General features: G+C 31.9%; 2 protein-coding genes across 2 annotated transcripts; one reads left to right on the top strand and one right to left on the bottom strand.

The window, feature by feature from the left end:
• Positions 1-31: 31 nt before the first annotated feature.
• Positions 32-11177, bottom strand: LOC128167145 (uncharacterized). Its single transcript, XM_052832693.1, has 6 exons — positions 11106-11177; positions 10759-10806; positions 7108-7180; positions 3983-4008; positions 3705-3731; positions 32-1036 (listed from the first exon to the last, which is right to left on the bottom strand). Exons 1-6 carry the CDS (start codon positions 11163-11165, stop codon positions 806-808), a joined length of 465 nt encoding a protein of 154 aa, XP_052688653.1. The 5' UTR covers positions 11166-11177; the 3' UTR covers positions 32-805.
• Positions 11178-11199: 22 nt separating this feature from the next.
• Positions 11200-20397, top strand: LOC128167146 (uncharacterized). The gene is made up of 4 exons (XM_052832694.1): positions 11200-11284; positions 14909-14956; positions 18235-18345; positions 19871-20397. Exons 1-4 carry the CDS (start codon positions 11204-11206, stop codon positions 19982-19984), a joined length of 354 nt encoding a protein of 117 aa, XP_052688654.1. The 5' UTR covers positions 11200-11203; the 3' UTR covers positions 19985-20397.
• Positions 20398-25193: the final 4796 nt, after the last annotated feature.

The raw sequence follows: 25193 nt of genomic DNA, 5'->3' as shown, positions 1-25193 counted from the left end.
AAGCCCCACTATTAAAAACCCATGCCATGTGCCTGATTGGGGCCTAGCACCGCCCCTTTATTGTTACATGCTTCAATTGTGATTAAACAGTAACAATGTAAGATATTCTTTCTACAGAAGTGTCTTTTGTCATAGGTCATACCACCTTTGGGCATGCATATGATTTGGATAAAATGTTATGAAAGTGTTTTACCTCGTTATGAACGTCACTTCATAAAAATATATTTGCAAAATAAAACAAAACAGATCCAGGTCGACAAGGAATTACTTTTTGATATTCATATATCTAAGTCGATTCTGATTGAAAAACAAACAAAAAATATATAAATACAAGCAAGTATAATTAGGAAACAAGCACAATTATCATATCACATCGTTGATTTTTTCTTCTTTTTTTTACAGATCATCGACTTGGAATGATTAAAATAACCAACACTAGTAGCGGAAAATAACGAAGAATAAACGGAGGCGCAAAAATGAAATGCGTCACTTTTAGAAAACACCCACAGTATGACACGTGATCTATAAATGTGTCACACTATCAAAGTAAATTCAAGAAACATATCTTTTGTGTAGTTTAACCAGTCTCCGCGTTACCTTTAACAACAGTGCCAGTCACATAAATAAACTCACCAAGCATACTAGATAAAATCCGCCAATACATATACGAAAGAGTCATTTCTTACCATTAACAAAACACAAAATATTTGAAAAGGCAACTTGTTTTAGATCCATATACAATATACAAATAAAAATTGAATTTAGTTGTTTGGCATTCTTTTTTCAAGCCTGGTTCTGGAACAATCTATCTAGAGGGCGCTGTAGTTATATCGTCGAGACCAAAGTGCGGTTTGGTAGATGCTTCTAGAAGACTGAACCAGTTAATAGTGAAATTTCTGGGTCTGACACTTGGATGGTAGGGGGCGTTAGTTGGTTCTGGAGGGGGTAACACGCGATAAACAAAAATGTCTGTCGTAATGCACTGGAATAGTATTACAGTACCCACGAGGAATATGTACCAATACTTCTCAGGTCCCTGAAACCCAGAAATTGGTTGAATTAATACATTTTGAAGAAATAATTGTAACATCACATGTAAAATTCATAATAATTTGGTACCGGATTATTTAAAAGAAATTTTCCCTTCTATCAGGACTTTAGAATCGAATTACAATACACGCAATCGAGAAGACTGTACTATTCCAAAATGTAGACTAGAAATATTCAAGAAATCGTTTGTTCCTGACACGATCAATAAATGGAATAGTTTAAGTTTACTTATCAGAAACAATTCCTCCTTTACAGGTTTCAAAAGCAGTATTCAATTAAACCAAATTAAACCTCCGTCCTTTTTTTGCTTCGGCAAGAGACGACTTAATATCATACACACAAAACTTAGACATAACTGTATCTTAAACTTCGACCTTTTCAGAAAAAATATCATTGAAAGCCCTAATTGCCAACGTGGATTACCAGAAGATTCTTATCATTTGTTTTTTGATTGTAAAAATTATACCAATGCACGAAATAAATTGTTTTCAAACCTTTTGAACTTAAATCAAATTAACATTATTAATTGTCATTTACTTTTGTGGGGAGACGAATCTCTGAAAATCAATTTAAACCAACATATTTTTTTTAGCTGTTTAAAGATTTATAAGAGATTGTGGCAGATTCTCGTAATTTCAATTTTACCGCCTAGACCAAATTCAACAGAACTGTTTTTACATGTACGTTTGTTCAATAACTTAACTATATCAGTAATATCCATTTCTATGTACTTTCCATTCTAAACTACTATACAGTTGTAAATTGTTATACTTGGCAAGAACCTCATAAGTTGTAAGAACTTGTGTTCGAACCATTTGTATATGCTTATGCAATAAAATATGTTCAAACCAACATCACACGAGCGATGAAAAAACTATTATACTAAGTATACAATGTGATATATGTGTAATACACATGTACTTTACATGCACATTCACATTGTGCATTATATATTGAAACGTTTGTCAATGATAAAATTTATTTCCAATGGTAATAGTTTTGACCACTAAACTTCAAAGGTACTAAGAGATTATAGACTTTGATTTTTGCCGATTTCAAACCTATAATGATATTAGAGACTTCATGCATGATAAAAGCAGTTAGCAGCAGCATTGATTTATTCTTAAATAACCATTCAAGTTCAAGAAAAACGTCATCGATATACAAAAGCGCACAAAATACATGTAGTTTCTCAGTAAGAACTCTGATCCAACAGTGTCCTACATTGTTATTAAAAAGAAACGTTTAGGCGTGGTTTCAACCAGACCCCTTAGCACCTCAAAAAACAAACCCCAATTAATCACATAAGTAAGTGTGCATTGTCCAGACAAGCACATGTATACGTCAATACGATATCCTGTTTTGTGGAGACGTTATCAAGGTCGCATAATTTGAAGAGGTGCATAAACCTATATATTGATAAAGTGTTATTTTGAGCGTATATCGTGTGAATGTAAATTGCAACGCATCCACTCCCGACAAAAAATATCTAAACTTTCGTTGACAACAAGTAATGCTTTAGGTAAGATAACAATATTGTCCAATTTCACCAAGCTCAAAAGAAAAAAGATATAATTTATCAACGTCAATTGAACACATACGTATTTCTTTTTTCACATATAAAAAAACCAGTTTTGTAAAAATGTGGATGTACATGTATATGTTATTCAATAAAGAAGTGTTTGAGTGTGTGATGCGTTCCTAATATTTACTTCATTGTATAGATATCCTGATTGATGATGTGATTTCTGAGTCATACGATTTTTATTTGCTTGTTAACAAATAATTTAATTATGATATGGCAACATTACATTTTTTAAATAATTGAAGAGGTCGTAAAACTAATTTTATTGTAAATAAAAACATTTTTGGGAAAAATTTTGTAATTAGGATGTATGTTTCAACTTTATATCTCTTTGTAAATCAAGCTGGCATTATAAATGTATAATAAGCAGATGAACGCATGCAGGGGGTATATCCATTAACACCCCATGGTCAAGTTACCCAGGTTGTTTGATAGTCTGTAATTTTGCGCACAACAGGGTCACTGTCATTTATTCAATGGTTTTTTATTATTTACTCTGTTGTTTTCAATTTAAAACAATACAAATGTAATTCATTGAATAAACGACCTTTAATGCAATGACTTGTTCAATTTTCTTGGCAAATAAACTTGGACTCATTGGATTATGATAATGTACAAGTTTTTCTGGTGTATCCACCATACACCAGAAAAACCTTTACTGATAAAAATTTGGTTGTCAAAAATAATGTTTTATGACCCCTTACACCTTCATGACATGCGAGAAACACCTAGCTTCTTGGTTCGGTAAGACTTTACTGTCCTTAATTGCTTTTAATAAGTAACTCACTGACAGTAAATTCAATTCTAAGGTATTCTTTTTTAGAATGGTCGAAGATTTTTCCTAAAAATTTACGTACTAGATTTTTTTTACTTCGTCCCTTTAAGCTGACAAAGTAAGGATAGGTAGCAACTGTGAACTAGATTATTTTTTAGCCAAGAAAAAACGTGTTGCTTCCTGTAAAGATTATCACAGAGAGAGAGAGAGAGAGAGAGAGAGAGAGAGAGAGAGAGAGATGGATCAATAAATCATTTTCGTACACAGTAAATTTTTATACTAGTGCATACTTACTAGATCACCTGACTTGTACCACCAGTTCTGCAAAAGAACTCAGAAATAACCACTCCTTTAACAGACTGACATTCTTCGTTCTATTTAATTTACTTTGCTTTTGTTTTATTACTTCAAACTTTCATTACATTGATAAAAATGTTGGTGTTTAATTAACAACACAGTTGTTGTTTCACATGAAAAATACCGATATTAGAATTACAAAAAAATCATGTCACATCGATAATAAAATGAAATGACACGCTCAATTTTATGTAAGACTCTAAAAAGATACTTACCACAACGAGGCAGACTATGCCACTGACTGAAAGATAAATTTTATTTCAAAAACAACGAATTAAAATCACTAATAAACTCTTGAACTCTCTCATAAAACGTCAATTATTATAAGAGTGATGAAATTTATAGCATTCATGAAAGCGGGCAATATATAAATCAAAGTACTGACTCACGGGAGTTGATTTTATTGATTATATTTTATTTGAATAATTATGCACATTTTTTCTAATATGAATTTTCGGGCTTTAACTCCATATATTTACATTCAGTGTATATTTCCCATTATGTTTGCATTGGAAATCTGCGACATTCAATTTTCCATGCGGAATACACTTTGATAATTCATGTGTTTTGAGAACAAATATAAACATGATAAACGTCTTCGACTAATTTATTTTTGTTGGATTAAATAAGACTTTCAATCTTACATAACCAATTTGATATGTACTTTAGAAAAATAATCATTAATTTACATCTACCCCTTAATAAAGATTTTTCTCCAGAAAAAAAGGATGGGGGAATAACTTTTTTATAAGATGACGCAACTGCCCATTTGGTTTAGTCGTACAATACAATTCCTAAAATTAACATTTTTCAATTAAATATATTTGGAATGTTATGATACAAGTTTACAAAAGGGTATTTTTTTTTTACTATATTCACTTTGAAATATTTTGGTGGTATCGAACCCACAACCTAAAAACCCAAGTTCTATAAATTTACCTAATGTCTGGTGCTCTAACCACTGAGCCATTTCATTTACAACAAAGATCGTTGTTTAAATGCAATATGAGACACTGGCCACGGTTTTACGGACTTTTATTATTTTACTAGAACGTTCAATTGCTTGGCTACAAAATGAAAATTTTAAAGTATAGTGAGTTATCTCTCCACATTTTTGTTGATGAAAATCAGTTTAAATTCCATTAAACCAAATTTAGACTATGTCAAAAATATGGAGCTCAGACCCACTCTATAAAAGAAAGGGCATTGAAGTTATAAAAGGACACTATTTGGAAGTATTGACACACATACGCCAGTTTAAATCGACCTATGACACGTATTTAGAATAATTAAAGGTTACAAAGCGATGTTATGTTAAATATAAACTGTTAATTATTTAATGATTATTAAAAAAATTAATCAGATTCAATTATATTTTAATTTTGCGGTATCTAATCATTCCTCATTTGGGCATTTTATACGCCTTATTCACCCATTGTCTTTCTGGCACTTTATTTATTGTCGTGGCAGCTAACTAAATAACATGTTAATATGGCTTTTCTACGTATGTTTCATATCCCTAAGAGAGTAAATAATATCTTTATAGCGGCGATAAAAATGTTTCATACAAATAGACATAAGTATGAAAATTTAAATATAAGCGCTGAATTCTTAAATGATCAGGTTACAGTTTATTTAATTATACTTTCATGTTAAATACTGTAATCTGATTGGTCTACACGCAGTTGATAATCCATTCTATTACCCTTAGCGTTAGCAACACACTTTGCAACGGGTAACACAATATATAAATAGTGCCCGTTTGGGAGGGTAACAGTTGAAATTGACACCCCGAGGAAACCATTGTCAACCGACGCGAAGCGGAGGTTGACGATGGTTTTCGAGGGGTGTCAATTTCAACTGTTATCCTACCAAACAGGCACTATTTATTTTATTATACTGAATGTCTTAATTTTAGAGAATTTTTAAATTGCTTTTATATAGAAATGACGTGAATTCTACGGCGAACCGTACGTGCATAATGTATGCGCATGTAACAATTTGTTGCGTTACCCGTTGCTAAGCGTGTTGCTAACTCTGAGGGTAATAGAACGGATTATGAACTTCGTCTCAACCAATCAGATTTCAGTATTTAACATGAAAGTATAATAAAACGAATTGTTACATGCGCGTAAAGTATGCACGTACGGTTCGCCGTAAAATTCACGTTATTTCTAAATAATGCAGTAAAATTTTCTCTAGAATTAAGACAATCAGTATAATAAAATAAATAATCCCCGTTTGAGAGGGTAACAGTTGAATTTGTTATTCTTTCATGTTAAATACTGAAATCTGATTGGTTTAGACGAAATTCATAATCCGTTCTATTACCCTCAGCGTTAGCAACGCACTTAGCAACGGGTAGCATTAAAAATTGTTACATGCGCGAAAATTATGCGCGTACGGTTCGCCGTAGAATTCACATTATTCCTATGTAAAAGCAGTTAAGTTTTCTTTAAAATTAAGACATTCAGTATAACAAAATAAATAGTGCCTGTTTGGGAGGATAACAGTTGAAATTGACACCCCTCGAAAACCATTGTCATCCTCCGCTTCGCGTCGGTTGACAATGGTTTTCGAGGGGTGTCAATTTCAACTGTTACCCTCCCAAACAGGCACTATTTATATATTGACACACCTCGAAAACCATTGTTAACCTACATTTCGCGTCGGTTGAAAATGGTTTTCTCGGGGTGTCAATTTCAACTGCTACCCTCCCAAACAGGCCCTATTCACACAGTACGGATTATGCAAATATACAACAAGTGCGTTATCAAGCGGCTTGACGCATCAAAAACTAAATGTCTGGGGAACGAACTAAATGCCAGATTTTGTTGTAAAATAAGACAACTTGATTTTAAAGTATATCCAAGGTTTCTGCTTCCCTCACTTTTTGACGAATTTTAACGAAAACACACATATCTGCATGTCAAAGAAGTACGACTGAAATCGATATATGGGGGGAAATCATAGATTTCTTCATTGACATTTCATCTATTTTTACCCGGAGAAATTATCATGAACGGAAACAATATTCTAATGGAGATTTTTAATTGGAATTCTCTATTCGGAATTACTCGTATCACATCGCACAGTTTTTCAACGTTGCTGCAAAATCCTCGAAGATTTTCTATTTTTGGTTGAGTATTGAAACCTGTAGCGGTAGAGGGGGCATTTCAAAAAAGATAATCTGATCTTTTTCTTCATTCTAGTGAAAAAACGTAGTTTGGTAACAAAGGTATTTATGGCATTCGAAATATTAGGCAAAAAGTAGTGGAAGCAGATTGAGTAAAGTAACAAACTTCCGCTTGTGTGTGAGTAAAACGTTATATTTACATACTTCCCGTATTTGCAGCTAGTAAGTAGTATGTGTTGTTTTCTTTTCCTTGCACAATACATATCACTAAGGACACCTAGAAATAAAGATTATATATTCTTTCTTATTTTCTTATTCATGAATCATAAAAGAATATATGAAAACACCAAATACGAAATAAATTGTCAATTCCGGGTACCAACGTCAACACTCGTTCAAGCATTTACGTCCACCTGTATGTAGTGTTTTAGATTTACTTCCGGTTTGAGACCGATGTTGTAAGTGTAAAGATAACATAAAGAACCGAGTAAAAGTGTTAAGTCCTTAAAATGAATACAGATTTAGTGCACATTTAAATCATAACTCTAAATTCAATGAGCATTTCCTCCTTTATCATGAGAAAACCGATGCTTTATCGTTATTCTATGATCACTCTTATCTATATAAACAATTAACCGCCCGAGCTGATTAGATTGTAAAACAAGAGGCCCACGGGCCAGATCCCTAACCTGAGCAACGCCAGTCAATGTGACGTCACACCTTATGGACAATGTTGACTAAAAACAAGAATTTATGAAGATTTGATTTTTAGCTCACCGAGACGAAGCTGGGAGAAGCTTATACTATTCCCTCGGTGTCGGCGTCCGGGCCTGGTTAAAGTTTTTGTTGCAGGTCCTGTATCTAACTTATTACTTGTCCTGTCTTAGTGATTACTGGTCTTAACTTCACCAAACTTGCCTGGATGGTGCGTCTTATGATACTAGTGCACCTGACAGGCTTGAATGCTGAATCTGAGCCAAAGATTTCAGATGCTGGATGAGGTTTAGTTTTTTGGAACAAGCCACATGTTTAATAGGTAATAGCACTATTTAAAACTTGCATAGTTGATCTAAAACTATTGTTTTATTTGATACAATATAATATCATCCATAATATTGTAAAAAGTTATATGATACTTTATGATATTGTATCAATTTTTTTGTACATTATGATGAGATATTGTATTATGATATTCTTATGTAGAGTATTGTATAATATAACATGAAGTTCTATTATATGATATTGTTACATATAATATTATATCATATGATATGATAATGTTGTATAATATGATATGTATTATATTATATTGTATAATACGATACGATATTGTATTATATGATTTTGTTTTACATAATACTGTATCAAATTAGTGTACATGTGTAAAATGATACAATCTTGTATCCTATGATATTGTATAATATGATATTGTATTACATAATATATTTCTATATCAAATGATATTGAACATATGATATGATATAATTGTTTCTCAAATTATATTGTATCATATGATACAGAACCATATTATGTATCAAATATGATACAATATCATACAATATAATATCATACTATATTATGCATTATAATATTCTGATACAATATTGTGATGTAATTTATGATATGATATAGTATCATATAATACTATATTGCATTATAAATAAGATATTTTGATATTGTATGATGTGATTAAATAGAATAATGTATAAAACGATACAAAGTCACATTTTTTGATACAATATCATATTTCATCATTATTTATTATAGTTACTGTATTATATTGTATTTAATGATAAATGTTGTAGGTATAATTAGATGCAGTATTATATTTTATATCATTTTTTTGATAAACATTGTATCTTATAATATTGTATAAAAGAAGATATGATTATCATACAATTTTTTAACATATGATATACGATATTGTGTCAAAACAGTATCCAAGAATATCCTAGATCATTAACTGTGATTCATATAATATGATAAAAGTGGTCTCAGGTGCCTCATAAAGGTAATGCCTCGTCTTTGAGCTTTGTAATCTGTGATTACCTATCTTTATACGATACTAATCAAATCTTGCTTAATATTAGGGACAGATATTTCACCATATCAAATAAAGTCCTTTCAAGTAAATGTCCTTTTTGTCAACTCTTCTTTCTGAATGTTTCTGCCTTGTTTGATTTTAAAATGATGGACTAAACACATAGTTGAATCGAAACGGTCATTTAATAACAAAATGATGATAAACTTTATCATATACACAAAGTATATACAGCATGTAAAATAATATAAAAAATAATGCTTAATACTTGAACATGAACATCCCTAAAAATGTCCTTTATAGTTTTTTTTTTATTAAAGCAGTTTGAAAAACCGAGAAAGTTTGCTGAGTGACAATGACGGGGGAGGGGGGAAGGGGGAGGGGGTTGCATTAGTTTTGAGACGTCACTGTATTATAACATTTGAGTTGAGATTTTGAGAATAATCAAATAATTATTTCTAATATGAATATTCAGCCCCTCCCCCCTCGCCCTACTAAGGCCTCATTCTATCCCCGTGAAGCATGATTCAAACAGAAACAAATCTGAATCTACTTTACCTAAAGTTGTCTCCACACGTTTCAGATTTTCTGACCAATTTGTGTTTTAGAGGAAAATTTTGAAAGATTTTTCTCTGTTTATATCTATATAACTTTGACCCGCATTCAAACACCACCTGAGGATGCTTCAACACAAGTTACAGCGTGTCTGGCCTAATGGTATTTGAAAGTATTTTTTTCTGTACATTCCTATGTATAACAATTTGACCCCCATTGCGACCCACCCTACCTCAGAGGATTATGCTTTGAACAAATTTGACTTAACCCTACCTGAAGAGATGCTTCCACACAAGTTACAGCTATTCTGACCACAGGGGCATCGTACCCGCTCTACACTGAGTGTACACTCTATGACATATATATAAATAATACATTATTTATATTATATTTAAATATATAATAATGTATCATTTATACATATTTCATAGAGTGTAGAACGGATACGATGCCCCTTTGTTCTGACCAAGGGTTTTTTTAAAAAGATATATGAAAAATACCAGCAAATTTTTAATAATTTTAAACTATCGTCCCTTTAAAAAAGATTTGACCCTTCATTGTGACAAAATTGAAATCCTTCCCCTAATGATTTACCCCAAGTTTTTTTTTTTGTTTGGAAATGGCCCAGTGGTTCAGCGTATGGTGAAGAAGACGAAGTGTGAGAAAATTTATACAACCATTACAATGACAACGACGACAGACAACGGACAAAGTTTGATCAGAAAAGTGCAATTGATCCTTCAGCTCAGGTAAGGTAATAACTATATTAAGTATGTAATATTTGTTCTTGTTCACTGCACTTTATTTTATTCAAATACCTGCAGATAAAATTGATGACATTGTCAAATTTAGCTTACTCTCTGTGAAGATGTTTTAATACAATAACAAACGATAAAGTTTTTGAAACATTGAGATTTGTATATCTTATTCATTTTAAGCATAAAAAACAGTTCCTAACACATTCATTTTAGGTGTCAAACTGGATTATTCAACTCAACATTCGAAATATAAACAAAAGCTTTGTTACATAGCGAAGAATTGTAAGCTCTGTAGCTCGTTTATAACTCAACAAATGACACTCAAATTTTGGTTGCCCATTAAAAATGCCGTACTGAGGCATTGTAAACATTAAAATCGAAAAAATAATTTTTGACCAAAATTGTGACCTTTGAATAAATACATGTATTACTTTCTTATATTTGATAGGTTTTTAATAGCAATGATCTTGAAAATGTAAATGATAAGAAGGAAATAATTACCACTGCCATCAAGAGTACAATGAAGTTGAACATTCGAAGAAGTATAATCTGAAACAACAGGAAAACGAAAGCTTTAAGGATTTTTAAAAATTTTAAATCATGTCTTTATTAAACAAATGTGTCTACTTCTTTGTAATTAATATTGTTTAAATCCATTTCTCAAGAAAGTTTATTTTTCATAACGAATTGACAGTCAATACCCCCCAAGTGAATTTTAAATGATCGGTATCGACGTAACATAATTTCTACGTTGAATGAATGGTTCGGACTGTACAACATTTAATAAGAAAACAAATTCAAACAATTTGATGAAAACACGAAATGATAAGCATGAAAATTAAACTTACAATATACGGGGAAACATCATAATATATCGCATCCACCTCAGTTGATTTTGAATCAGCCATTTTGTCATGTGATAACAATATCACATGACCGAAAAATAATGGCAGACGACAAAACAGGATTATTAAAAGGGAAACCAAATGATGTTGAGGGAATATATTATGAACAGTCGCCCGCCTCGGTATGTATTATCGTGTAAACTGTACAATAGAGTATCAATTCGTCCTTTTTAGATACTATATACATAATGTCTAACAAAGATTTACTTAAGTTTATACTTCTTCGAATAATGAATGATAAAGTTGATCGTATTTACACAGCAGTTATTACCTTAACCAAGTATCAAGGTAACTGCATATAGAACTTATCAAGATCAGGACTACTTCCCCGATTTTTATTATGAGCGTGAAGTACTGATATCACAGCACATGGCTACGAAAGCCCAGATGGATCATTCGAAATTCGAAATACGAGATTCAAGATTCATAATTTGAGATTCAATATCTAAATAAGCAATCAAATCATGGATCTGAAAACCTTTATCCTAGCGACATCAGACTGCTCTAAATAAAGATTTCGAATATCGTAATCTCGATTGAGCTTTCTGGGCTTTCGTACATGGAAGACCATCACACAGTACAACCTCTATACTTGCGCCAGTTTATTATCGTAACGTACTGAATTGTTCGGGACTTCCAGAAGCTTTTTTAAAAATCCACTAATCAAAAAAAATTGACTAAAATCACGCTGAGACTGTATACTCAGCTATGTGCTCAGTTTGTTTTTACTCGCTTCATTTCATGAACAGTGCTACCAAAATTGTATACAATTCTGTTCCTTAACTGTGTACATATACACGTATATGTAGTAGTTACCCCATATAATATTGTTGGTTATGTGCAGATACCCGATGGGCGTGGTCATAATAACACGAGGGAGGGAGCGTAGCTCCCGAGTGTCGTTATGACCACGCCCATCGGGTATCTGCACATAATCAACAATATCATATGGGGTAAGTTACTTGTACCATAGTTTACAATTATTCATTATATCTTATTATCATAGTAATATCGGGAGTGCACCTACCTCTAAACAATACGGTGCCAATGCGTTGGTCTTTATATATGTAATTGTACTTTGTGAATTTCCCAAATGACTTCCTATCCCCGACAAAGATTAATTATTCTTCATTTTTTTTAAATCATAGCCCTAATGAATAGATCGACTTCTCATTGTTTTGTTTTTATTTCATATTCATTCATTTTCCGACTTATGGTATCGATATTTGCTTCAAAGAATTAAACGTATTAACACAATTTCATATGTACGAACCCTAAATTGTACAATGCTTCTGTTTAAACAATTGAAATTAAATCTAAATTGATGAAGGTAATTATTTTTTTTAAATCTTATTTGATACTCTGTATCAAATTATGTTTTTTAAAAGTGGCTGGAAAAACATGTACATATATATTTTGAACAAAATCAATCAATTTAAGCAAAAAATAAATATTATTTGAGAAATGCATGTCGTGAAACCGTGAATGGTTAATGTCAATTTCAATTTCGATTGGCTACAGCTAATCACTCTGTCCACAAAACAAGTTTTCTATTCAAACGCTTTACTATCATGTGATTGACTTTCTATAAAACCTTTAAACAGGATACCCCTATTTCATTTAACACACGTTTCACTACTTGTCCGCACACATGGAGAGGAATATTAAAATAGAGTCTTTCTGACAAAGCCATTGCCGATATTGTTTTGTCTCGAGCTAAAAATGAAATTTATTCGACGAACTCAGTTAGTCGAGTCATTTATCCGTGTTGAGTTTTGGCAATTTTGATCTGGAGGAAACTCTTACTGTGGAATATTATGGACGCGCTAAAACAACTTTGTTGATGTTGTTTTTACTCGAGATAGTGGGCGGAGTTTAAAAAAAGTGTGGGGTTTGCACAAATAACCCACACTTTTAACAATAGAAAACTCGCCAAGCTATGGTACAACTAACATAACCTAGCTGTCCCTTTAGGATAACAAACATACTTCTCTTTGATTCACATTGTGCGCACGTTTTAAACAGTTTACTTATTTCAGCTCTTCAATTATTAATAAAGTATTTTACAAATCATTGTGCCGTCAGATGGAAAGAGTCATTACGGTTTCCATAAAAATCCTCAAAAGATGACTGCACTTAAGGACATCTAAGAATTGCGACAAAATGAATATTTAAAATTGGCATTTTTCTTTGATGATTGAGCGTGGATTCACCAACTAATAAATAGTCAAACTTTTGAAGATGTTTGTGTTCCTAGACATGAAGGTGACTGCTCCACGTCGTCCGAGAACAGCTATCATGTTTCTTCAGCGAACGATACGAGAAATTTTGTTCGCCCGACCATCAGCTAAAATGTGAACTAGTGCTTGTACCATAGCTTGGTGAGTTTTCTATTGTTAAAAGTGTGGGTTATTTGTACATACCCCACATTTTTTTTTAAACTCCGCCCACTATCTCGAGTAAAAACAACATCAACAAAGTTGTTTTTAGCGCGTCCATAATACTCCACAGTAAGAGCTTCCTCCAGATCAAAATTGCCAAAACTCAACACGGATAAATGACTCGACTAACTTAGTTCGTCGTTTAAATCTCATTTTTAGCTCGAGTCAAAACAATATCGGCAATGGCTTTGTCAAGAAGACTCTATTTTAATATTCCTCTCCATGTATGCGGACAAGTAGAGAAACGTGTGTTAAATGAAATAGGGGTATCCTGTTTAAAGGTTTCATAGAAAGTCAGTCACGTGATAGGAAAGCGTTTGAATAGAAGACTTGTTTTGTGGACAGAGTGAATGGCGATAGCCAATCGAATTTGACATTTTCCATTCACGGTTTCGAAACATGCATTTCTCAAATAATATTTTTTTTTATTGCTTATTAGTTGATTTTGTTCAAAATATATATGTACATGTTTTTCCAGCCACTTTTAAAAAACATAATTTGATACAGAGTATCAAATAAGATTTTAAAAAAATAATTACCTTCATCAATTTAGATTTAATTTCAATTGTTTAAACTGAAGCAATGCACAATTTAGGGTTCGTAAATATAAGATTGTGTTAATACGTTTAATTCTTTCAAGCAAATATCGATACTATAAGTCGGAAAATGAACAAACATGAAATAAAAATAAAACAATGAGAAGTCAATCTATTCATTAGGGCTATGAATTTAAAAAAAAATGAAGAATGATTAATCTTTGTCGGGGATAGGAAGTCATTTAGGAAATTCACGAAGTACAATGTACATATATAAAGACCAACTCATTGGCACCGTATAGTTTAGAGGCAAGTGCACTCCCGATATTACTATGATAATAAGATATAATGAATAATCGTAAACTATGGTACAAGTAACTTACCCCATATAATATTGTTGATTATGTGCAGATACCCGATGGGCGTGGTCATAACGACACTCGGGAGCTACGCTCCCTCGTGTCATTATGACCACGCCCATCGGGTATCTGCACATAACCAACAATATTATATGAGGTAACTACTACATTGCTCTATGATTTAACACATCGCAATTCCCAATGAATTTGAAACCTGGATGTATGAAGCTAAATTCAGTATGATCAATATTATCACAAGGTCACCCGATTTAAGAAGTAAAAATGTTTATCGTTTTCAAAGCAAATTAAAGAATGAAAATAAGCACCGACAGCTTGGTGTATATCATTACAGTCGAAATGATTTTAACTCTAGAAATAAAAAGAATCGAATTATCTTTCTTTCTTTTCAGAAATGCCTGCAGGTCTGTTTTGTGGCTTTGGTTGTTATAATGGTCGCAGTAAGTATTTATTGAATTCACCTTCAGGTGATAACCACACTTTCCCTACGCATTAGCTCACGCACATAACTGTGTTTAGAGAGGGGTCATAATGTGTTTTGAACATATTTTATTGAAATGAATTGTTACAAAGGAATTGGACACAAGTTATAATAACGTAATTCGTCTTCTTCCTACATGTGATACAGCAAATTCAGTAACATATACGTCTTACAGTTGGTACATACATGAATATATTTTACATTTCCAGTTTTTTAATATAGTTATGAAGAGAACATTCTTACTTATTATTGCAATAATTTTTACATATAACTCAATTTATTTTTATCAATTATGTTTTATTTTACACACAGCTCGTTACTTAATCCACGGAGCAAATTCACAGACGCTACCCAAATATCTCATAATACCGGAATTTAAAATTGCAAAAGTTATCCATTAATAGGCATAACTTAAAATTTCAAGAATAAAACTATTCTGTAATTGCAGAGAATCAATCAGTCAAACTAATTTAACCAAACTCCTCTGCCTTCCGACGCCATGTTGAAAGGTACGAATCCTACCTGTCATTGAAGTACGGGTCAAAGTTCAAATGACGTCAGTTTAGCCGTTCCTTTGAAACGTCAGGATATCATATGTACCAAATAATGACAGGATTCATTTGTTTTATTGAAAAGAAATCAGTTTCTAAACAGAAAGTCCTCTTCCAAATTGATCTAAAACGGTGACGTCGCCGGACGTCATGGCGCAATGAGGAGTAAAAGCAGTATGGATTTAGAACCATTTTAACAAGAGCTTGAACTTTAGGTAGTTGTGTCAAACAGCAATGTGACGTAGGCCTGTCTATTTCATCGCTGGCCGCTCGGCCAAGGCTCTGTGAAATCAACAAGATTTGTCTGGCTTTTGAGCTAAGACTATGCAATATGTGTATATTTCACTTGAAACCAGCGTCATTTGAACTTGTTTTGACACAAGAAATAGATAGTTACGTCCTATCGAAAGTCCAAGGTCTTGTTAAAATGGTTCTAACTCGAAAAAAAGCCGAGAAAAACCTTTAAAATGCTCAATGTTGCAAAAAATATATCAACAATTATTTGCACTTCTGTGTTAAACTGTAATGCTTTTTGTGGGTGTGACAGTAACTGTATTTTGGACATCAAACAGCCAAAAAAAATGTAGTAAATATAAGTAGCATTATCTTACGTTCAGTGTTATCCTAACTGTAAACGAAAAAACAAACGGAAAAAAGGAAAAATATGAAAAATTATTATTTTATGATTTTCGAACAAATGTGAGCAAACAAGATGTAAAATGGTATTGTGCATTTTAAATTGTAAAGGACTAAACGCGATATGCAATTGGGTATTTCTAAAACTAAACAATGCGTGCGACATCTTGACGTCATGTTTTGATCGTTACCGTGATCCGTGGTGACAGAACATGTGTTTAAAATCTGTCCCTCATATAATGGATACAGAGTGTCAAACTGCGAATAAATCAATAACCATATAGATCATGCATTGGCATTTCCCCTAAAACCTGCTCTTTAGTAGAAACAAATTCTGCATGGGAATTTAGATGGAGAAAGTACCTGGTATTAGTTTGTATTATGTGCAATGTTTTACACATTCATATTAGAGAGATATGTGTAGCAAATATAAATTCATGTGCAAAATTTGTATCCAATGGTGGTGTGAAAGCTAACATAAACAAGATTAAAAAACTTCTATGACGTCACCCATTGTATTTAGTCAACGTTTATTTTCACTATTCAACCAGCAGGTGTTGGATATATAAATATCCAACTGATAGGAGTTGGATATTTTTAATATCCAACCGTCAATCAGTTGGATATTCAAATATCCAACTGGGCATTAAACAAAGAAAACTGAAAAAATGTTGAAACGTGTATTTCCAACATAAATCCAAATTTATAAAACAGAATTTTGTCATCCATAAATGTATATCCGATAAGCCACGAATAATTTTTTTGCAGAAATATCTCCTTTTCTTAATTTTGATAGATTTGGGATCACATATAAATCACTTTCATAAACTTTTAGACTTCCTCTTTGAACCTTGAACCATATCACTCCTTCTAATTAGTTTAACAATATAGGAAATATTGTCGCACTATGACTTCATAAGACTCCTATCAATTTTTTAGATAAATCATCGTCTGTTAATTGACGTCAAAATTCTGATTTTTCCTTTCTCCTTGCAAGTTTAAAATATCATTCATTCAAACGGTATCCATGTCTTTCCAGGAACTGTGGATCACTATAAACATTGTACAAGTGTGTACTTTGCGTTAAAAAAATCATCTTCTAAATCTATGTCTGCTCAGTACAGCGGTATGGTTTTTCTATAACATGCGCACCTGTTCACTCGTCCGTGATTAAAAAGGTGTGTTTGGTTAGGCTATTGTGTATGGTATTGCTGGAATTATACTTTTGTATGACATCACAGTTGGATATATGAATTGGTCAATGCTTCTTAGAGGCTAAAATGGGGGAATTTTTTTAAGTAAGATAAATAACTCGATAGTGTTGAATAGTTTAGAATAAACATCCCCTCCTCGGGCCTTCGGCCCTCGGAGGGAATGTTTTCTCTAAACTATTCGACACCATCTCGTTATTTATCCATTACAGAAACCGTGCCCCGATCACTGTTATGTCAGGTTGCAGCTATAATAAATGAGATGATACATTTGTATGCATTTTGATAAACGTATTTGATAAAACATTTTTTTTCACGATAGACGCTTGAATTTAATCGAGGGGTATGCTATTGACCCTTAAATTGTTAAACTTCTGATAGTTTTAGATATTATTTTTTAATCAACTGCTCTTTCTAATCAGTCGATATTTGCAAAGAGCAAAAGCGTTACCGGATATTCAACAAACTGTGTAAAAGTCAAACCAATAGAAGTACATGTAGTATTAAATTCCATTTGTGACGTAATGCGATTCAAGTATCAGTCAACCATAAAATATCTTAGATATAATATTCTATGAATTTTATACAAAGTACTAGTTTAATCATAGCGATAAAATGATCATGTTCGCCCACTAAACCATTGAAAATAATATAATATTTCTTAAAACAATTTTCCTATATGTGTGAATATGGTGTTTAACTTTAAAAACATTGAGTAAAATATTGCGTATGATAATAAAAACACAAGTTGACCACCTTAATTTAAAAAAAGGCCTACAGTCCGTTCTCCACATTGTATTCTGTTATTGTTCTAACTTTTACATTTATTTACATTACAGATAAGCATTATTCTCAGCGTCGTCCGAGGAATTGAGCTAGGAGCTTATGGCGGGGGGCATCTAATGCTGGGCATAAGTCTTATTGGCTTTGTTGTGGTAGAAATATGCATGGTAATGCTTTTTTAGGTATTATTTTATCCTCTGATAATGTCTTATTAATATCAATTGCCGAATTTTGTAAGGTTTTTATCTAGAAATATGAAGATTTATTTTATTCACAGAAGTTTCACTCATTCGCTTAAGAATTTCACTTATGCAGGAGAAGCTATATTTTTAGTAATATTTTTTTCCCTTTTAGAGGTTATTTTTGAAATATCACTAAAAAATTCAGAATTTATTCACACAAGGATACTAGTATCCAAATTAGTATTCTAAAAAGATGCCTTAGATCTTACTAGAAGTTCTAGGCGAATTTAAAAAACGACATTACAAGTGTATTGTTCAATTCATTTTATTGAAATGTCGAAGAAATTCCAAAACCACAAAGGGATATACTTTGAACACAACCAAACACTAATCTTAAGCAAAATCTCTAAAAAGGTTTCTGATAATCTAAGAGTATTATATTCTTCCATGCTATGATAGAGTTAGACAATATCAAATCTATAAAAAAATTAATGTAAAACGATCTAATTATGCAAAAAATATCTATACTACTATATTAAAATAATAGACTCGAAATTTTAGTGTTTATGTTTCCACAATGAATAAACTTAGAAATGATAATACAAATATGGGTAAATTTTCATTGGACTTTTGCTATATATTCTGTTCATATATATTAATGATTTCTTATGAGAAAGTATTAAATAACAAATATACATTTAAACTAAGTACTTACTTTTGTCTTCGTGCTGACAAAGAATATTTGATTACATACAAAAAAGTTACATTACATTTGTTAGGAGAGTGAAGATAGAATATGTTTTATCGTAAAAATGAATCATGTCCTACGGACCCAGTTTTACAAAGAAAATACGTGTACGTTGGTGAAAAGGTGTTGAATTCTTTGGATTAAAATTTTTAGTTGAAAGGTATTTGCAGTCTCAAAAAGGTTTGTTGTGATGAATTTGACTGTTATTCTCAAGGCAACTTCATTAACTTTCTTCAAAATCGTTCCGGAGCGATTCTGCAACGTTCTGCTACATAACGGGTATAAGGGAGGCATTCTAACTGTGGTGATGCCCGGGCAGAGACATAATTTATGTCTCTGGTCCGGGTGAAGGCCTTTCCCGAGACACAGTTAGATTATTCAAACTAAGGAAAATGTAGTGAAATTAATAGCATTATTGTAGGATTATAGCTTTGTTATGTAAATGTCATTAATAAGGTGTGTCGATGTACCTATTTCGAAAATGTCCGATATGCAATGTCAACCCGTGCATGCACTGGTCAAAATCTAGTATCCTTTATGGTCTGATAAGCCATCTTGCTATAATAGACTTTAAGTGTTATAAAAACAACCCTGTCACAAACAATAATTTGAAGAAAAAAAATTCATCAACTTTTAAAAGATTTTGCGCAGATAAATTGTAAAAACTATTAAAAGGCATCGTTCAGATCATCATAAAGAATGACATGTGATGGCAAAAATAATAAAGGGACATTGCTTCATCCTGCTTCATTTAAATTTCAGATTGTTTTCATTCGAAAAGGTGATTTACCCAAGGAGAAGACCTGGTTTCTTTACTTTGTCGGTGGATGCGTAATAATGGAAGCTATTTTTACAGATATTTTGCTTTTCCAGTAATCTTGGATTTATTTTGATAATTTTTCACAGTAAATCTTGGAATTATTTTGATAATTTTTCACAGACTTAGTGCAATGTCTTATTTATCAAATTATATATTGTGTGTGTGTGTGTGTGTGTGTGTAGTTTGTAATATTCCGATCAAGATCTTACGTCTGTGACTCTTATATTAGCTTGTCTATATTAAAGATAATCTCAATTTATGGTTGAAAAATGTAAGGGAAATTACCACATAATTCTCATTATGTATGCGTTTGATTATACAGTGTAATAAAATGTACTTCTATGTTCTCGCATAACTGTAATGTACTTTCATGTAAATCTATACTTTCGATAACAAGAAAAGATGCCTTACTTTTTAATATAACATGATTTTTTGTTGTTGGAATAAACCTGTTAGAATTGTTTATGAAGGACTCGTGCACTTGATCAGTTTCGAAATATTCACGTTTTATACCTTTTTTTTCAAATGGACTGATCTTTTACGTATATTACTTTTTATTCTATTTAGAATTGACTTTAATAAACCAAATAATATTGAAGCCTCAAACTAAGAATTGTCATGTTGTTCTATGTACCAAATAATGATGGTACATATAGTTTTGTTGAACAGATATTAGTTAGTAAAAACAGATAGTCCTCTTCAAAATTGGCTAAAAACACTGACGTCGTCGAACGTCACTGCACAACGAAAAATATTTAAAGAGTATGAATTTAATTTTTACTCGGGGGGAAAAGCCAATACAGGCTGTAAAAATGCTCAATGGAGGTAAAAATAAGTCAAAAATTATTTGCACCTTTGTGTCTAACTGTAATACATTTTGTTGTGGCAGTTGTAATTATAATTTGAACATCAAACAGTAGAATACTATTGTCCTGTAAATATTTGGAATATCGGACGTTCTGGTATTTTATTTCAGTAAACAAAAAGACGTGCGGTTAAAAATATGATCCTCAAACAAATGTAAACAAATTAAATGGAAAGTGAAACAGTACCGAATTAAATTGCATGGTGAAAAGCCCAGAAGTATATTTACAATACAATACGAGATTAAAATATTTATATATGTGGCCCTATTCGTCTTTTGTACGAAAGGGTGATATAAAGATTGGGTACTTCTAGTAGCCTAAATGTGCATCTTGAAGTCATGTTTTCAACGTTACCGTGCGCCGTTAGGACAAAACGTGTTGTTAATCGGGTAACGAAAATATATTATAATATACATAAAATATATATGCATGGATTAATCTGTTTTTATTGACCCTCGTATAGTTGAAACAAAGCAATGTTTGTGTTTTTCTTGAAGCACTCGCCAGCTTGCCTTGTGGAGCTCTTGCGCTTAGCCTAAAACTTTTGAGGGCTGTGCCTTACCTTTAAAGGCCATGCATGATGACGCGCTCGCTTGCACTCCGTTTTTGCATTATGATTTGCTGAATAGGCTCCACCTATTGTTTTAGTCATAAACAAAGTGACCAGCTCTTACTATTAAAGGCTGGGAATCAATTTTAAACAACACTTTTTGATATTGAGGCTTTGGTTTGTAAACTTGAAGCTGAATTGGTTTTGTCAGTCGCTGATTACAGGCTGAATATAACAGGATCCGATCAAACAGTGAATGTTGTATACCGGACAGATACATATTGGCTCTTATAGTCTTTATAATCAATCAGATCTATAACAAACCGCCAAGTACAATGCAGTTCTGTAAAGGGCCCCGGATTCGACTCTCTGTATGTATTATGCAACACGTTGATGATGACTTTTTTTCACATGTTAATATACAACACAATCAACAGATGGTATACATTATTAATCAGTTAACTTTCGAGAATAGCAATAAAAAAACTGCTGTTGTTTCTACTTTTAGAAACTACTAAAAATGAGTCTTAATGCCTGGGACACTCAATGAATTATGTAAGAATATGTAGATATTAATTACTACTAGATTCAAATGTCGTTTATAAATACCATATGCAATAAATAATCCTTCGTGGCGATGGGGAGAGAGACCATGATGGAAAATGTTCTCTTTCCATGTAAATTAACTGATATCAGCTTCTGTATACAATAAGTGCGATTTTTTTTATTCTTTTAATTGATATCCTTTCTATATTCAGTCGTAGTTTGACAATGTAAACATACGTCATATTATCATTTATTCCCGCCTACTCCTTCAACCTTTTAAATTTCTTTTTTCTAGATTCGCAACTATTTTGATTATCCATTGTAAATATTCTTACATCTTTTTTTCTGCTGCGAGGATGTAAGATTAGTGGAACTCTTTTGATTAAGGGTAGTTTAATGAACGTGATTATATGTCTTTTTCTGTTTTAATTTGAAAAAAATAAAAGACAGGCTAAAATAATAAAGACAAACAATAACGGGTGATCATAAAAGCCTAATCAACTGGTTATTCGAGCAAGCTGATACGGGAGAAAAAAGATATTTCCTATAACTTAAGTATCTTTTTTAATTTAACAAATTCTAGTATTTTTTAATATGCAAATGGTTCCATACAAAGATTGGACATCAGGCAGTGCATATATAGTCCTTTCCCCAAGGATCATAGTTCCCTGTATACACCCTAAAGAAAAATATATTGAACCTAAAACAGTAAACTTGGAATATGTAATACAATATAGTCAAAATTCTAGGGGGTCTTTTTCTACAACCCGCGTGGAGAAAAAAATGACCCTATGGCCTAAAACAGTAAACTTAGAATAGGTAATACAATATAGTCAAAATTCTAGGGGGTCTTTTTCTACAACCCGCGTGGGAAAAAAAATGACCCTATGGCCATGATTGACCGATGTAATCCAAGTATTCCACAACCGAGTGGGACATTTTTCTACGTAGATAAATTACCCTCGATTAATTTGATTTGATTTGAACATATTTTATTGCATTATATATTGCAATGGGATTGGTCACAAGTTATAAAAACTTAATTCGCCCTCTCCCTACATGTTAAACAACAAATACAATATCATTGCAGATGCGTCTCAGTACTTATACAGTGATTAATTACATCAGTACGTAGATATTTGATAAATGTAGTAAGAAAGTTAATGTTATCTACTATTAATGTTATATGTATGCAAGGATGAACGAGATAAATAAATAAAAATAAGCAAAATGTTATCAACAAAAATACTCAGATTTGTGATTATTCAAATCTACCAGTACCTTGAATATAAATTTGAACAATTGAAAAAATGTATTTATTTTCATCCACGCTGAGTGAGTCGTCTCCGCAAAGAAAGGATATGAATTTTGCCAAATCTAAGAAATTTATTAAAAAATTCTTCCCTAACAGTAGCATACTTAGGACAAGAGAAAAAGAAGTGATTGGCGTCTTCAATCTTCCCACATGAACAAAGAGGGCTTGATATAATATTGCATCTATACAGATCCATGTTTAGCGCACAATTTTGACGGAGTCTTGTGTGTAAAATATTAGTACGTCTTTTCCCATAACTGAAATAAGGTGGAGCTACTGCTAGAGATTTGGAAATTTTGTTTTTAAATAAAGATAACGAACTTGAATCTCTGATATCCAAAGGTAAGGAATTCCATTCGTTAACCTCGATTAATATCTTACAGGGGTCACTTTTCGTCGTTAGGCCTACCTGATCATTAGTAAATGATATTTTGTATAATTATAAGCGAACTGTTTAGAAGCCAAACTATTGACTCAACATGTAGTAGCGTGTATAATAAAAAAAATTGCAATCATATCCACATCCTTTTTTTTACAACCCAAGCGATTTTACTTATTGGCAGACTATAATTATGTATATATGTATTTACACGTATGTTCTCATTACAATGGTGTTAGGGGCAGACAACTTACCGCCACCATTGACACCGTGTTAAACATATACACAGTTTGAGTAACGGATTGCTTAATTGGATCATTAAAAGATCAATATTAATCCAGATAATGTTATTAATCCATTTAAATCCTTAAAACGGCTTTCCATGTTTCACACACAAATTATATTAAGGATTTAAAAAAAAAAGATAGATTCTTATTTTAACATCAAAAAATAGGAAAAAATGGAATTAATCTACAGTTTTTTTAACTTACATAATTTGGGATAAATTTAGCGTGATAACTAGATAGAGTATTTCCCACTTAAAATGCTTCTCAAATGTTATTTATGTTTATATATTTGAACAATAAATGTTAAAAAATGTTTCTATTCAATTATTTAGTTTCAAATAATCTTAATACTTCCACTCTATTTTAAAAAGAAACAAACAAACAAAACATGAATAATTTCGGTTTTCTTGGAATGTTTTTTTTTACAGTACAAACAGGCTTTGCTGTACGTCATCAAAGTCTGTATTTGATACCCTTTCTCCCTCCGAATATAGAGATACACGTCTTTGTAATTTATGACATCCAAGTTTATGGGATTTTTTTTGATTTTTTTTTTTTTGCAGCATAAAAATGAAACTGAACAAAATCGAATTTAACAAATTGCGACGGAAGTTATCAGTGTGACTTTTATGTATATATTTTTTTTTATATTCGCGTTACAAAAATAGTAAAACCAACTTTTTAAGTCGCACACTAAAGATTTTCACGTGACCCGTAGGTTAAACGCCAAACTTTTTCAAAAATACAATTTTGTGAATACAAAATCATAATTTGCTAAAAAGACCCCCCCCCCTAAAAAAAACAAATAAGGGGTAGATTTTAATTTGTATTCTAATAAAGTCTAAACTGATATCTGAGAGATCTAAACTGAGAGAGAGAGAGAGAGAGAGAGAGAGAACGAGAATTATTATGAAAATATATGTTTAAATAATGATTCTATAAAAGTCAAATATATTGGTAAAATACAATACATCGTGTTTCTTCGCATTTTAATCATTTTCACAAACAAAAAGATATTTTTTTTTTTTGGGGGGGGGGGGTCTTTGGAATGCATTTCTACGACGCGGTTCACAATTAAACATGTTTTATTTGTGCTTGGGAACTGCTGTTAGTGTTAAACAGTTTAAATATAAAATAGTGTATTTAATAGTAAGATCCAAACTCTCAAAAACTGAAAATGGCCACTTCATTTTTTTTTAAGTGGTAGTTGTAAATCAACAGTAGCTGATACCTAAAACCTATACACACAGTTGGTTTTTAAATAATGATTTTATTAATATTTTCTATTGCATATGATTTCTATTGAAAATTGTGTTTGTATG

This window comes from Crassostrea angulata, chromosome 10, assembly GCF_025612915.1.
Source record: "Crassostrea angulata isolate pt1a10 chromosome 10, ASM2561291v2, whole genome shotgun sequence".
Taxonomy (NCBI): domain Eukaryota; kingdom Metazoa; phylum Mollusca; class Bivalvia; order Ostreida; family Ostreidae; genus Magallana; species Magallana angulata.
The sequence above is the reverse complement of the archived record's forward strand: the minus strand, read 5'-3'. Positions and strand labels throughout refer to the sequence as shown.